The sequence below is a fragment of the Erpetoichthys calabaricus genome, chromosome 16, assembly GCF_900747795.2.
Source record: "Erpetoichthys calabaricus chromosome 16, fErpCal1.3, whole genome shotgun sequence".
In the NCBI taxonomy this organism is placed as follows: domain Eukaryota; kingdom Metazoa; phylum Chordata; class Cladistia; order Polypteriformes; family Polypteridae; genus Erpetoichthys; species Erpetoichthys calabaricus.
Window position 1 is genome coordinate 10,269,714 of NC_041409.2, and position 14,703 is coordinate 10,284,416.

General features: G+C 39.4%; 1 protein-coding gene across 3 annotated transcripts in view; it reads right to left on the minus strand.

The window, feature by feature from the left end:
- LOC114666582 (centrosomal protein of 128 kDa-like) overlaps positions 1-14,703 on the minus strand; it is a 218,452-nt gene that overhangs the window by 96,483 nt on the left and 107,266 nt on the right. For all 3 annotated transcript variants that reach the window (XM_028821489.2, XM_051920153.1, XM_028821491.2), the window contains 3 exons: positions 8,635-8,811; positions 6,610-6,669; positions 1,887-2,079 (listed from right to left, as the gene is read on the minus strand). In XM_028821489.2, the coding sequence (XP_028677322.2) occupies positions 1,887-2,079; positions 6,610-6,669; positions 8,635-8,811 (430 nt within the window). The remainder of the gene's footprint in view (positions 1-1,886; positions 2,080-6,609; positions 6,670-8,634; positions 8,812-14,703) is intronic.

The window sequence follows — 14,703 nt, forward strand, 5'->3', positions numbered from 1 at the left end:
GCTTTGGGCCTAGCACTTCAGAACATGATGTTTCGAGTTCAAATCCTGCTACTGGCACTGTGTCACCATGAGCAAATCACTTTACTTGTCAATGTTCCAATGGGAAAAACAAAAGAAATGTAACCAATTGTATCATGAATGTTGTAAGTCTCCTTGGATAAAGGCATCAGTCAAATAATGAGTAGTAATAACAATATTATTAGGTTAAAGGGGCTGCTTACTCTTGGACATACACAATTGACCAGGAGTAAAACATTCCTGCATTAGACCAGATCTTGCCTTTTTGTTGCTTTTCCTTCTTACTTGGCTGTTGTTGATGGTCATTGCAAAACATAACTTTACAGAAAAGTCTATTCTTCTGAATTGAAATGGGTAATCAGCTATGTTTCCTGTAAGCTGTGGCTGTGCACCTTTTTTCTGGGTGCCTCATACCACTTTTGAACTGCTATGCAGATGTTATAGGGCCACTCACTACCCCTCCCATACAGCAGTTTGGAAGAACTACGCAGTTGTTGTCTTTCACAATTTGATATTGCACCTATTGCTCCCGGAACTACATCCATAATTGCCTGTCCCAGTCGTTGTTTACGTGTTGTTGCTTTGTGGCGCTCAATAATCTCCTTAGGACTCATCTTTTATGTTTTGGTGCTTCATGGTGCATGGTACCCTCCTCTCATCATTTATTTGTTGGTGCTTCAAGGTGCTCAGCTAATCCCCACCCTCCCGGCCTGTTTCCATTTGTGTACGAAACTCAAAGTTTTAAGGGTATCTGCTCGCTTGTCGTTCATGTAAAAGTGCTTAGCAGCACTCAGTAGTTCATGACAAGAGGTCAACAGAGTGGAAGGGATAACCGGTATGCATCTAAGAGTGCAGGCAGTCCATGGCATATATCACTGCTTGCTAACCCTTGACCTCTGCATCTTTACCGAGTTTCAAAGAGCTTTCTTTTTCCATTCCACCACATCTCACATCTCCTTTTTCCTGTCCAGGACACAGTCCTGTCTTCAGTCATCTGTTAACCTTATTGGTTAATGATGGTATTTGCAGGTCCCATGAATCACTTCTGCTACATTTTTCATTTGCATAAGGCATGCTCTCAGTGCAACAAAGAGCATATAAATTGGCATAATATTAATTAACATGAACAAATAAAAATTTTACTGTCAAATAATAAAAAATCAAGCATCATTTATTTTTTGTTTTTCTATAATGTCACCAAATTTCAATAAAATCCTTCAAGGTATTTTTGAGAATTTGAGGTAATTAGTTTTTGTATTGGGGGGAGTGTTGTTACCCCTAAATATTCATGTCAAAATGTTGTTTCTTAGCAGATACCTACTGGCCTAGATTTACCATTCTGCCAAATTTCAGCTTTTTAACTGAACAGGAAATAGGGCTTTTGCTGGTAAGTGAGTGAGTGAATCAGTAAGTCAGTCAGTTAACTCTGCATTAAATAAACATAGATTAGCAACTACTGCATTTAAACTTCCTCTAGCTTTCACCACTGTTCATGATTCAACATAGAACTTTATGAATACTGTTTTGTCAAGACTGTACAAATATTTAACGTGTAAAATCCATCCATTATCCAGCCGCTATATCCTAACTACAGGGTCACGGGGGTCTGATGGAGCCAATCCCAACCAACACAGGGCGCAAGGCAGGAAACAAACCCTGGGCAGGGCGCCAGCCCACCGTGGACGTGTAAAATAATATATATAATAAACATATGCATCTTACCTGACAAATAAAAATAATCCATGCATGTACCTTTTTGAAGATGTTTACAATTTAAATGATGTTCTTACTAAACAACATTTTTTACTAAACATAAATCAACCATTAACCAAAACAAGTAAGGAAATAAAACATAATAAGACACTAACCTCTCTTTTCCCTGTGGATTTCCTCAAGCAGACGGTCCTGATTTGTGATCTGCTCAATAAGTAGTTGTCTGTCTGACTCTTTACTTTGTTTAAGACTCTTCAGCTGTTCCCTGATTTGCTGTAGATGATGCTTCAGCTTCTTTCCTTGCCCTTCTCTCTCTTTTACTTCTTCACACAACCATCGTAGTTTTGTCTATGTAATAAGATACGCAAAAGTTGTTTTTTAAGGACAGGATTCTAGAACCAAGTTAAGGTAACATTTAGTCAGTCTATCAATTTTTATTATGAAGAAGATTTTAGAAACAAAACAACACATGCATAATGAGTGAAGTGTCTGAGCAGCAAAATGCAGATTAAAGTTCATCAGTCCTTCACTGTCAAGGTGCGCTCACTGTTCTGAACAGCAGCCTTTGATTTCAACCTGATCTAACACTTAGTTCTCTCCATAGGACATTATAGGCACAGATGATGCAGTCTCTCCAGGTTGTGCAATGGTTGCAACTAATGCTTGACTCAGGATAGTGGTATGAATTTTGGGGCAGAGAGTCCTTCACACTGCATTGTGCCAGAGCAGGGTACACATTATATGATGGAGTATAATGGTGAAACTTTGATGTTTGCTGTTCTTCACCAAAACCATAGGGGAAAGACTGAAACACCTCAACAATTAATTTCATATAAACAGATACAAAATATTTCTTTACATGAAAAGCTGTAGATATAGCAACTGTGTACTAGAAAGTAGTGCCTTAAAGCCTTTAAATATGTTTAATATGGTAAGGAAACAGGAACTGAAAAGTTATTATTTGGGCTGACAGAGGCCTATTTTTGTCAAAATCATATATATTGTTATGACTTTACCAGAAAGACCAATAATATTCATCCATCCATTTTCCAACCCGCTGAATCCGAACACAGGGTCACGGGGGTCTGCTGGAGCCAATCCCAGCCAACACAGGGCACAAGGCAGGAACCAATCCTGGGCAGGGTGCCAACCCACTGCAGGACACACACAAACACACCCACACACCAAGCACACACTAGGGCCAATTTAGAATCTCCAATCCACCTAACCTGCATGTCTTTGGACTGTGGGAAGAAACCCACGCAGACACGGGGAGAACAAGCAAACTCCATGCAGGGAGGACCCGGGAAGCGAACCCGGGTCTCCTAACTGCGAGGCAGACCAATAATATAGAAATTATTAGGCATATCTGTTTATAATTATATACTAGAACTTTGTAAAGGTAATTACCAAAATAATTTAAGAAATGCAGTAAGCTTTAAGGATGGCAGTCAGGGTGGTTGGCACTAACGCCTTATGGATGTAGCTTCCTATTTTCAAATCCTATTTTTTTGAATGTTTTCCCATGTCTGCACAGGATTTTCTAGTATTCTGTTTTTGTGGACCTTGCGATGAACTGTTACCATGTCCATACGTGGCCTCTGTCTTGTGTCCAGTATTACCAAGATAGACTCAAGCCCCCTGTGACCCTAAACTGGCAACAGTGGGTTTAAGAATACATTATATGATACAGTAGGCCTTCAGTTTGGATGTGAGTATCAAGATTGGTATACAAACTGTTTTAGAGTTTATACAACACTGAAAATTCCTTTTCAAAACAAAATGTCAACTGATGAGGATATCAGAGAACAGGCTTAATTTGTATTTACAGTATATTTATTATATGTAGAGAAAAGCCAAGCAAAATGACACCTTTTATTGGCTAACTAAAAAGATTACAATATGCAAGCTTTCGAGGCAACTCAGGCGCTAATGATTACATCTCGCCTGAAGAAGGGGCCTGAATTGCCTCGAAAGCTTGCATATTGTAATCTTTTTATTTACCCAATAAAAGGTGTCATTTGGCTTGACTTTTCTCTATATTCATAATGGCTAACATGGTACAACACCCTAGTACTACAATATATTATATGAAAAGCAGCACATACAGATGGATAAAAGTATTAATTCCTCAAATTTTAAATGCAGGTAGCAGAGGCTTAAGTGTAACTTGGAAATTAACAGTGCCAATATAAATGGGCCAGGTGAGGACTCAAGCAGTTTAATAGGAGACTGATGGTAGCACTTTCTATTAGTTGTAGTGCCTTGACTTCATGCGAGAACAATTAAGAGAGACTGTTATAGTAAATTAAGTAAAAGGTGATCAGATAATGACAAAATACTTTCTGCATATGAAACTGAAAGATAAAAGATATTTTTTTCCGAATTACTGCACATTGATTATAAAATCTGTTTTTTGTATCTATCCAATCTTCCATTTACTGAGCCTATTTAATCTAATTTTAGTGTTAAGACTGAGACTATCATGGGAAAAAACAGTTCTAAAAAGAATGCCAGTCCATATCAGGACATACTTGCACACATCCACATTCATTCATATTGTGTACTTTAGAGATACAAAATGACTCTTACACGTGTATCTTTAGGATATGGGGAAGAAAACATTGAATATCCAGAAAAAAAAATCTCACACGGACTCTTTAAAAATATACAAACTTCACATAAACTACAACCAGATCATTTTTTTAACATAGAATTCAGAGGCAGAGAAGCAGCAGTCCTAATAATTGCACCACCATGTTACCTTCAAACATGTTTATTACCATCTAATTTTTTTGTTCTAGCATTAAATAATAATTCTTTGTGAAAATGTCATATGGGAGATTCAAAGTTTCAAAATCTTACACAGAAGACCCCAAAGCCAATTATATAAAGAGCAAAGTGCTACATTCACACTTAATGATTTCTGAAAGATATTTCACACTAACTGAGTGGGACTCCGCTGAAATGAAGCTGAAAATTTGTTCCCTGAAATTCAGGTATTGGTATTAAATACAGAAGGCTGGGTGAGATGAAACCAGGAGTGCTTTTCTTGCAAATTTGGATGTATTGACAGGTATGTACTGCTTGAAACATGATATTGTACAGACAAATTTATCTAAATTAAATTAATGAGAGGCAAATAAAACATAGAACCTTGGACAAAAACTAAGGGGAGAGAGTTTTAAAAGTTTTCATTTTTCAAGGACAGTGACTAAGAACTTTTCATTATCTAGATCATTTTGCAAACTAGTGTAGAAATATTCCTGTTTTGTAAATACATTTTTTTGCCTATATTGCAAAGTAACCCCACAAATTAACATCCATTCACTTCTGCATTATAGTACAGAGTGTAAGCCACTAGGGGGCGTACCGCCACCCTAACCCCTGCCTGGGCTTCTTTCCGATCAGGAGGGAGTGGTGCTTCCGTGGGCTTCTGCAGCTTTTTTTTTTTTTTTTTTTTTTTCCAGGTGCAGCTTTGGCGCCTGCCACTGACAAGATGCGCGAGTGTGGGTGGCTGTGCTGTGGCTACGGGTGAGCGTCTTTGTGCTGCTATGTGCCTTGTGCTGCTGTGTTGGGTTGGTCTACAAAATTATTTAAGGGGTTCCTGCCAACAGACAGCCAGGGGTCCCATCTGGGATGCCAATGTAATCCACTAGGGAGCGTACTGCCACCCTAACCCCCGACACAGACAGGAAGGAAAAAGGTTCAATTCAACACTGTGTTTATTTATAATTAAAAGTGCACAAACCACCAACACCACACCAATATACAGTTCATTCCCTTCCTTGCCGCCAGTCCATCCGCCTCCACTCCTCCTCAGGCTTTGTCTCCTTCATCCTAACTCTGGCCCCCAATAAAGTGAGGCAGCTCCTATTATATAGGCCCCGGGAGTGTTCCAGGTGGCTCATCACTATTACCTGGAATCACTTCCAGGTGCGCTGGAGGTCCTCTAAAGGGCCCTGCAGCATGTCCTGGCGGCCCCCACAGAACCCAACAGGGCTTCACCAAACTCCAGTTCCCGACACGCCCTGCAGGAATCTGTGGTGCCACAGCCGCCCAAGAGGGCTGCCCTCTAGTGTGCCAGGGGAAGTATTGCCTCATCAATGCCCTTTCCCCTGGTCCTTCCACCTTGCTGGCATTCTGGCCAGGTAGTGGCCATGGCCGTCCATCACAAGAGTTAAGAGGACCAGACACCCTGGTAGGTTTGGCTGAAAGGCCTATAAATGGGACATCAGTCTATCACAAGGGTACATTCACACATAAAACCACTGATATTCAATCACAGCAAGCTAATTTAGTTTTAGGTATACGTCTGTGTTTATTTTTATATGCAGAAAGTACACTTTACAGACACCAATCAACCTAAAGCAATTATTTAATATTTGCAGGATTCTGACTCACGACTTTGAAGATTTGAGACAACTGTAAACACTGTGGCACCATACCATCTACTAACTAGTCAACAAACCTGAAAACAAAGTTCATATATCCACATAGCATAGGAAACAAAAGACATCAACGTGTTCATAAGCATAGAATAACTTATGAAATTGTTATGAAATTAGTATACCATTTTAAAATGAGTATGTCTTTGCTAAAAATACGTTAATTTTATTTACTGCTTGAACATTTTAATTGCTCCAATGACTACAGGTTGGAAATTGATATACTTAAGCATTGTATTTATGTGGCTGCTAATTGGATAATGCCCGGATTACCAAAATCTTCAGAGAATTTAGAAATCAAATGGAATATAAAAGTGTGCATCATATCATCCCACCTTTCAAGAACTGGATTCAGCAGGTAAGATTTTGGAAGATGAGAAATTATGATGATGGCAAGCACATGTTACAGAATACAATCTTTTCTTTTTACCTTCATTTCAGCTAACCATCTGTGAGGATCCTTCTGTATATCAGACATTAGGGATACAGCCTGGAAACAGATTGCATTTACATTAGGATACAAAAGAATAAAAATATGAAAAAATGTAAGTAAAGTGTTACTGTTGAAAACTACTTATCATTGTAGGACACACTACATCTTAAATATTCACAATTTCTGTCTTCTTAATATGTTGATATTTTATTAGTGTAATGTGATCATAAAGATTACTGAAAGGAACTCTTTAATTTTGCAAATAGCTCTCCCTAATACAATCAAGATAAAATTCATTACCAAATTAGATGTATAAATACAATGAAAGGGTTAGATTACATAAATTCCATCCAGCAATAAGATGAACGCAACTGGAAATTAAAATCTTAATATATTATTATGGCCAGTTAAAATATTAAAACTCTGAAACCCATATGTGATCAAACTTTGTGGGTATATTATGTGCATTTGAATGATTTACATAACATAAACATTCTTTACATCTTGAATTAATAACAGTAAGATGATGCATTCCATGAAATAAAGGGGTCCTTTTCTCAAACAAGTTAAGGCACGGGTGTCAAACTCCGGTCCTGGAGGGCCACAGTGGCTATAGGTTTTCATTCTAACCATCTTCTTCATTAGTAACCAGTTCTTGCTGCTAATTAATTTCTTTTGTCTTAGTTTTAATTAACTTGACTCAGACCCCTTAGTTGTCTCTTTTTCTTTAATTAACAGTCAAACAATAATGAGACACAAAACCAGCCGCCACATGACCAGCTCACCTGTGCCCATCACACAATATCTGAAAATAAAGAAAGGTGAAGGTCTCGGTAAGGTTGATCTCTCAGGACACCAAAACATTTTGACGTGTTCTTAGAAAAAACACAAAAATCAACAGTGTCTGTTGTGGCAGAATGAGAACAACAACAAGCAATGGAATTAAATAACGGGTTTAATTAACAGCAAGAATTGGCTTCTTGTTAAGAGAGTGGTTGGAGTGAAATTGGTTGGAGTTTGAAATCCCAGTTTAGATGGTAGTCTGTCAGCTCATTTCTGTTTGGCTGCCATTTAATGAAGAAAAGAATCAATTCAGACGACTGAATCCTTAAAAACAGGGCTATTAAAATGAAGGGAAAAGAAGTTAATTAGAAGTGGAAACTGATGAGGACAAGGGTTAGAATGAAAAACTGCAGCCACTGCGACCCTCCAGGCCCGGAGTTCGACACCCCTGAGTTAAGAAAACAGACTAATATTGTAGCTCTGTGGATAATAAAGCAAGAATTCTAAACCATTAAGATGAGTGAGTAAACTAACAAAGATAAATCCAGAATTCATGGCTTTTCTTCATCTTTTGAATTATGGCTTTTAATTTAACAAAACCTCTTCAAAACCAATGATTACAGAATAAAGTAACTAATACAATCAGAGTGGTTTGTAGCTTACTGATAATCGATTTTATTTTATATAACACCCTGATTAAACTGAATACAAAAAAAAGAGAAAACAGGAACTTTTCTGTCACATAAAATTTTGGTTGCTGGTTTCCTGTTTGAATGTATACAAATGACTTCATGTGACAGTTTATAATACAGTGTAGTGATCAGAGAGGTTTACTTTGCATTGCATTTAATAGGTTTCAGACTATACTAGGAAAAATGTGAAGATATTAATATAACGAATAAAGAGTGAAACAGCTGGAAAAAGAAGCAAAATAGTGAATATTATATACAATTAAATATTTTAAAGAAGTCCATAAAACCTTTCCATCTGAAATAATTTCACAGCAGAACATAGTGTTTTGCGAGTTTGCTCTGGATAGTATTAGAATAAATTTAACAATGTGGCCCAAAAGTTCTCGCTGTCCATATTAAATTCTGCAAAAGCTAACATGCAGTGTAATTTATAACAAATGTAGCCAACCACTCCTGAACACAATGTCATAACCTATTAATAAATATAACATAACCAGGCTTTAACATCTGTAACACTGAAAATCAACAATAAGTCAACAAGGATTACCTTAAATTTATCATCTGAGTGTATGGCTAAAATTTCACAGATTGAGTTAATTTCTTCTCCAACTGTTTTAATTATTGATTCCTGCTCAGTTTCCTTGTGGAAAATTTGTTCCTTCAATTTTCCAATTACTTCATCCATTCGATTTGCATGGTCTTCACCATTACTTAAATGTTTTTCCTAGTAGGAAAGTATAAAGTAAAATGAGGTCCAAATAAAGATAACTCATGAATGGTACTTTTTCCATGCTTAAAACAAACTGTTAATTTATTTTTAGAATATTTAGACAGCAGAAAATTTAATGGGATGACATTCATAGTCCTTAAAACCTTGACTATAAGCTAGCTAAACTATCATATTTAGCAAGTATTTATGTGGGCTTTCTCCAGGAGCTCCACATTATGATCAAAGGCCAAAGTTATGCTGTCACTAAATCTCAACTGCTCCTTCATACGATACACAATGTTAATTTATTCTTGTACTGAATTGATGATCCATCTACACAGAATTCTCATCTTAAATCATTGTAAAACATTAATTAGCATATTAACTCTAAATGTTTAACTCAAAAGAAGAATTAAAAAGTAACACCTTATACAACATTATTCTGATATTCAATACAATGTATGCATCATAGGATAACATTCTCTCATATACAGTATACAGGCTTTACCCCAAAAATATTGAACCTCAAGATATCAGTGTGGGCACTGTTTCAGTCAGTGGCATTTTAACCTTGGAATATAGGGGGTCACTCTGTTTATAAACTGAAACTTTCTGTATTTTGTTTTTCCTCTTTTTATAAAACCTGGCCTTGAAACAGAGCTTTCTCTGCCAATTTAACAAACATCATACCAATTTACCCATGTTTACCATTGCACAAATTAATTGTTTCTTCCACTTTCCACAGTCTTCAAAATACTTAGGGATAACACCTAATCTTTTTATGTTATCTGTAGCTATTTCTAAGCCACGTTGTTTTCACCCTCCCACTCTAGCTCATGCCCTGAGTGGTCTTTAGGCAGGTGAGGTGCACCAGGTGTATTTTGTGGGACTAATTGCATTACTCATTTAGCATTTAGAGGTTACACATTTTATAAGACTGGATTGTCCTCCTTCTGAAATAAAAGGAGTATAAAAGCATTATAATACACTAGCCAACCCGCGGCATAGCATACGCCGCATAATTATGTATTGATGGGTGAACACTTCCTGAACAACACAGTTGTCCAAATGGGGTGGGTTTGTGGATACCACTGTGAGTGAATGAAAAGATAGACCTCTGGAGAGAGCAACATATAATTGTCCGTGACTGAAAGCGGGATCGTCTGTGACGAAGAAGGCCACACTGGTGAAAGTTACTTCGTCGGTAGGGATAAGTGTCAGTACTTGTAGATTAAGGTGTAGCGAGTCTTCGTTGTTGAAGCTTAATATAGCTTGCGTACTGAGATGTTCCGGAGTCACAGTTGAGAAACACTTTTTTAATGTCTTTTAAGCACAGGGGAAAAAATGAACATGTGAAACATCCGTAATGTAATAAGCCACCAGGAAAAGTAACATTGCAACAATGCTATCTACGACCCAATCTCTGTAAACAGAAGTGAAAACAAAATCGAGCCCGGTGCATTCTTTAACTGCCTTGTGGCGCTGTAGTAGTGCTGCTGCTTTGCAGTAAGGAGACTGTGGAAGATTGTGGTTTTGCTTCCCGGTTCCTCCCTGTGTGGATAGCGCTTTGAATACTGAGAACACCTCTATATCAATGTAACGAAGTATTAACAGGAAATTGTCTTCGTGTAATAGTAAAAGGCAAATTATCCGCGACAAACAAACTGTTTTACACGCTGCATACCAACCCGTGGCGTAGTATACGGCGCATAATCTCGCCGCTTTTTAAATGTTTTTTAAGCAGAGGGAAAAAAATGAACATTTGCAAAATCCGTAATGCTGCTTTCAGTAAGTACAATGCACACGCGTTTAATTTGTCGGCCATTTTTTGCCAGCCATCTTTTCTGGTTTGGGCTGCTTTTGCAGTGTTACCGCTTGTGCATATTAAATCTTGAAATCCTTCAAGTAACTAATTAACTAACTAACACCAACCCACCCACACACACAGCTTGTGTGAAACAAATGCGCCCGTACTTTCATAATTTTGTTGCAGCCTATAGTGGAGCCAGGCACAGAGATGGTCAGCTGCTGAGAGAGCGTCTTGACTGTTGCAGGGCCTGCATCGGTGAAGCAGGTGAGATGCTAATGAAACAGAGGCACAGGGCTTATTGGTTTTTAAAGACTGCTTCCTTCATTGTGTTTTAACCTCAGTTTTAAAGGACTGTTTTAAGGATCCCATGGGATACCCCTCGCAAACTGTTTTAGACGCTGCATTCAGCAATTCACATCCGCGACAAACATGCCTCTTCTTACATGGTCCTGCCGCGTCCACCCTCGTTCTCAAAGCATACACACCGCCTGGTCATGTGCCCGCTCGCAACAGCAACTCACGGAGACCCGCCCACCAACTCTAAGACCATGGCGTGTAAAACAGTTTGCGATGGTGGTGCGTGCGTCATAACCGAAAAGAATAATGAAAAGTCAACGTGGCTCAGAGGTGCATGTGGACTTCTAGCACAGACGAAAGCGACTTACGGGGTGGTCAGTGAGTTGTTGCATCCGGGCACATGAAGAGGCAGTGGGAATGCCTAGAGAGCGAGGGTGGACGCGGGCCGGGGAATAAGGAGTGTTGGTGGGTGGGGAAACGTTTTCCATGTTCCTGCAGGACCATCTAAGAAGACACGTTTGTTGCGAATGCGGTGGATGCGGGCCGGGGAATAAAGAGTGTTGGTGGGCGGGGAAACGTTTTCCGTGTTTCTGCAGGACCATCTAAGAAGACGCATGTTTGTCGCAGATGCGAATTGCTGTATGCAGCGTGTAAAACAGTTTGCGATGTTGCACACAGTCATGCGTTGTAACCGAAAAGTCAACGTGGCTCAGAGCTGCATGTGGACTGTAGCACAGACAAACAGAAATGATGGCGTGTTTTCCGAGGCGTCGCGTCTGAGTTGGTGGGCGTGGCTCTGTGAGTTTTCGTCGTATCCAATGGTCTTAGAGTTGGTGGGCGTGGCTCCTTCCTGCGTGCTTTCATGGGTGTCTTGCCCGCTCTGGCGGCGGCTTAGAGAATTATATATATAGATGAAGCAGGACAGTGACTAATTTCAATTCTAGCTTACAAAGTTAATATCAAATTAATAACAGAATTTAAAAATAAATTTTATCATTACTTATTGAAAAACAATGCCTTTCATTTTTCCTCAATTTGATAATAGCTAGTATGTCTCTATATCAATCTTAAAGCTGTTTCTTATAAAGCAAAGTGACGCTCTGAAAGTATTCTCTTTACTATCAGTGCCCTTTTTTTGTAATGTTTTTTTAAATGAAATGTTGAAATGTGCTACTTGATGTTAAGTACTTAATATATTATTTGTATACAAAAGATTTCTCATTATTATTATTATTAAATAATATTCGCTCAGGGAGGCGAAGGAGCAGTACAGGAGAAAACTGGAGCAAAAGTTGCAGAATAATAGCATGAAGGAAGTGTGGGATGGGATGAAGATCATCACTGGCTGCAGCTCGAAGCGGGGTGCCTCCATCGAGAGAGACGTGGAGAAAGCAAACCTGATGAACAACTTTTTTAGCAGGTTTGACCACCCTAACCCACTCTCACTCTCATCTCAGAGTACTGCATCCTTCACCCATCCTTCTGCTGATACCAGCATAGGAGAGAGTTTTCCCCCACCCACAATTACAGCAGCCCAGGTAAGCAGAGAGCTGAGGAGACTTCGTGCCAGCAAAGCAGTGGGTCCAGATGGAGTATCGCCACGACTGTTGAAAGCCTGTGTGTTGGAGCTGGGGAGTCGTCTACAGTGCATCCTCAACCTCAGCCTGGAACAGGGAAGAGTCCCGAGGCTTTAGAAAACATCTTGCATCACCCCAGTCCCAAAGGTATCACGTCCTAGTGAGCTGAATGACTTTCGGCCTGTCACCCTGACGTCACAGGTGATGAAGACCATGGGGTGGCTGCTGCTTCACCACCTGAGGCCACAGGTCCGCCACGTCCTCGACCCTCTGCAGTTCGCATACCAGGAGAAGGAGGGAGCAGAGGATGCCATCATCTACATGCTACACTGATCCCTCTCCCAGTTGGATAGAGGCAGTGGTGCAGTAAGTATTATGTTTCTGGACTTCTCTAGCGCCTTGAACACCATCCAACCTCTGCTGCTCAGGGACAAGCTGACAGAGATGGGAGTAGATTCATACCTGGTGGCATGGATCGTGGACTATCTTACAGACAGACCTCAGTATGTGCGTCTTAGGAACTGCAGGTCTGACATTGTGGTCAGCAGCACAGGAGCGCCGCAGAGGACTGAACTTTCTCCGATCCTGTTCAGCCTATATACATCGGACTTTCAATACAACTTGGAGTCCTGCCATGTGCAAAAGTATGCTGACGACACTGCTACCGTGGGCTGCATCAGGAGTTGGCAGGAGGAGGAGTATAGGAACCTAATCAAGGACTTTGTTAAATGGTGCGACTCAAACCACCTACAACTGAACACCAGCAAAACCAAAGAACTGGTGGTGGATTTTAGGAGGATCAGAGCCCTCATGGACCCCGTGATCATCAGAGGTGACTGTGTGCAGAGGGTACAGACCTATAAATTCCTGGGAGTGCAGCTGGATGATAAACTGGACTGGACTGCCAATACTAATGCTCTGTGCAAGAGAGGACAGAACCGACTACACTTCCTTAGAAGGCTGGCGTCGTTCAACATCTGCAATAAGATGCTGCAGATGTTCTATCAAACGGTTGTGGCGAGCACCCTTTTCTATGTGGTGGTGTGCTAGGGAGGCAGCATAAAGAAGAGGGACACCTCACGCCTGGACAAACTGGTGAGTAAGGCAGGCTCTATTGTAGGCACGGAGCTGGACAGTCTGACATCTGTGGCGGAGCGACGGGCGCTGAGCAGACTCCTGTCAATCATGGAGAATCCACTGCATCCACTAAACAGTATCATCTCCAGACAGAGGGGCAGCTTCAGCGACAGACTGCTGTCACTGTCCTGCTCCACTGACAGACTGAGGAGATCGTTCTTCCCCCACACTATGCGACTCTTCAATTCCATCCTTAAACGTTAACATTATACAATGTTATTGACTGTTATACCTGCCTCGCACTCTCCACCTTGCACTTTTTAACTTGCACTGTGTTTTTATCGCTCTTTAGTTAATATTGTTTTTATCAGTATGCTGCTGCTGGACTATGTGAATTTCCTCTTGGGGTTTAATAAAGTATCTATCTATCTATCTATCTATCTATCTATCTATCTATCTATCTATCTATCTATCTATCTATCTATCTATCTATCTATCTATCTATCTATCTATCTATCAGTCAGTACAGAATTACAGTTTTAATACAAATATTGTTCAGAGGTTCTATTAAATAGTGTATGAAAATATTAAGAAAAAAATATTGTTTCAAAGTTAAAATTGCACTACTAAGTACTTAATTACAAACACTAGAGAAAAAAACGAATCACCTGAAAAGCATCCAAAGAGATATCACTGGAAAATCGTTTTTCAACTATAATAGAAAGTAATTGTTTAACTTTAAGTAAACTATTTTTTGTACCAGCTTTGGCTTCAAGATGTTCACAATAAGCAAGAATCTATCTCTATATGAAAGTAGTAGTAGTAATAGTAATAGTTGACATGTACAGTGATACTCTTACTTGCATGTAAGTTCAACATGTAACACAGCACCACTCTCCAGCACCATGATAAATAATACTATAAGTGAAGGAACACAAAACTGTCTCAGAAAAAATCTGTGGTACAACATGGAAACAAAAATTGCAAAAAGGAAATGATTCCTTGAGCTACCTTTCTCATCACAGACAATCAAATAACAAAAATAAACTGAAAATATTACTATTGTGTTTACTGCTCCATTAACCACTTACTGAATTTCATTCATTAATTTATAAACAAGAAAAATGACATTGGTTTAAAGAATGA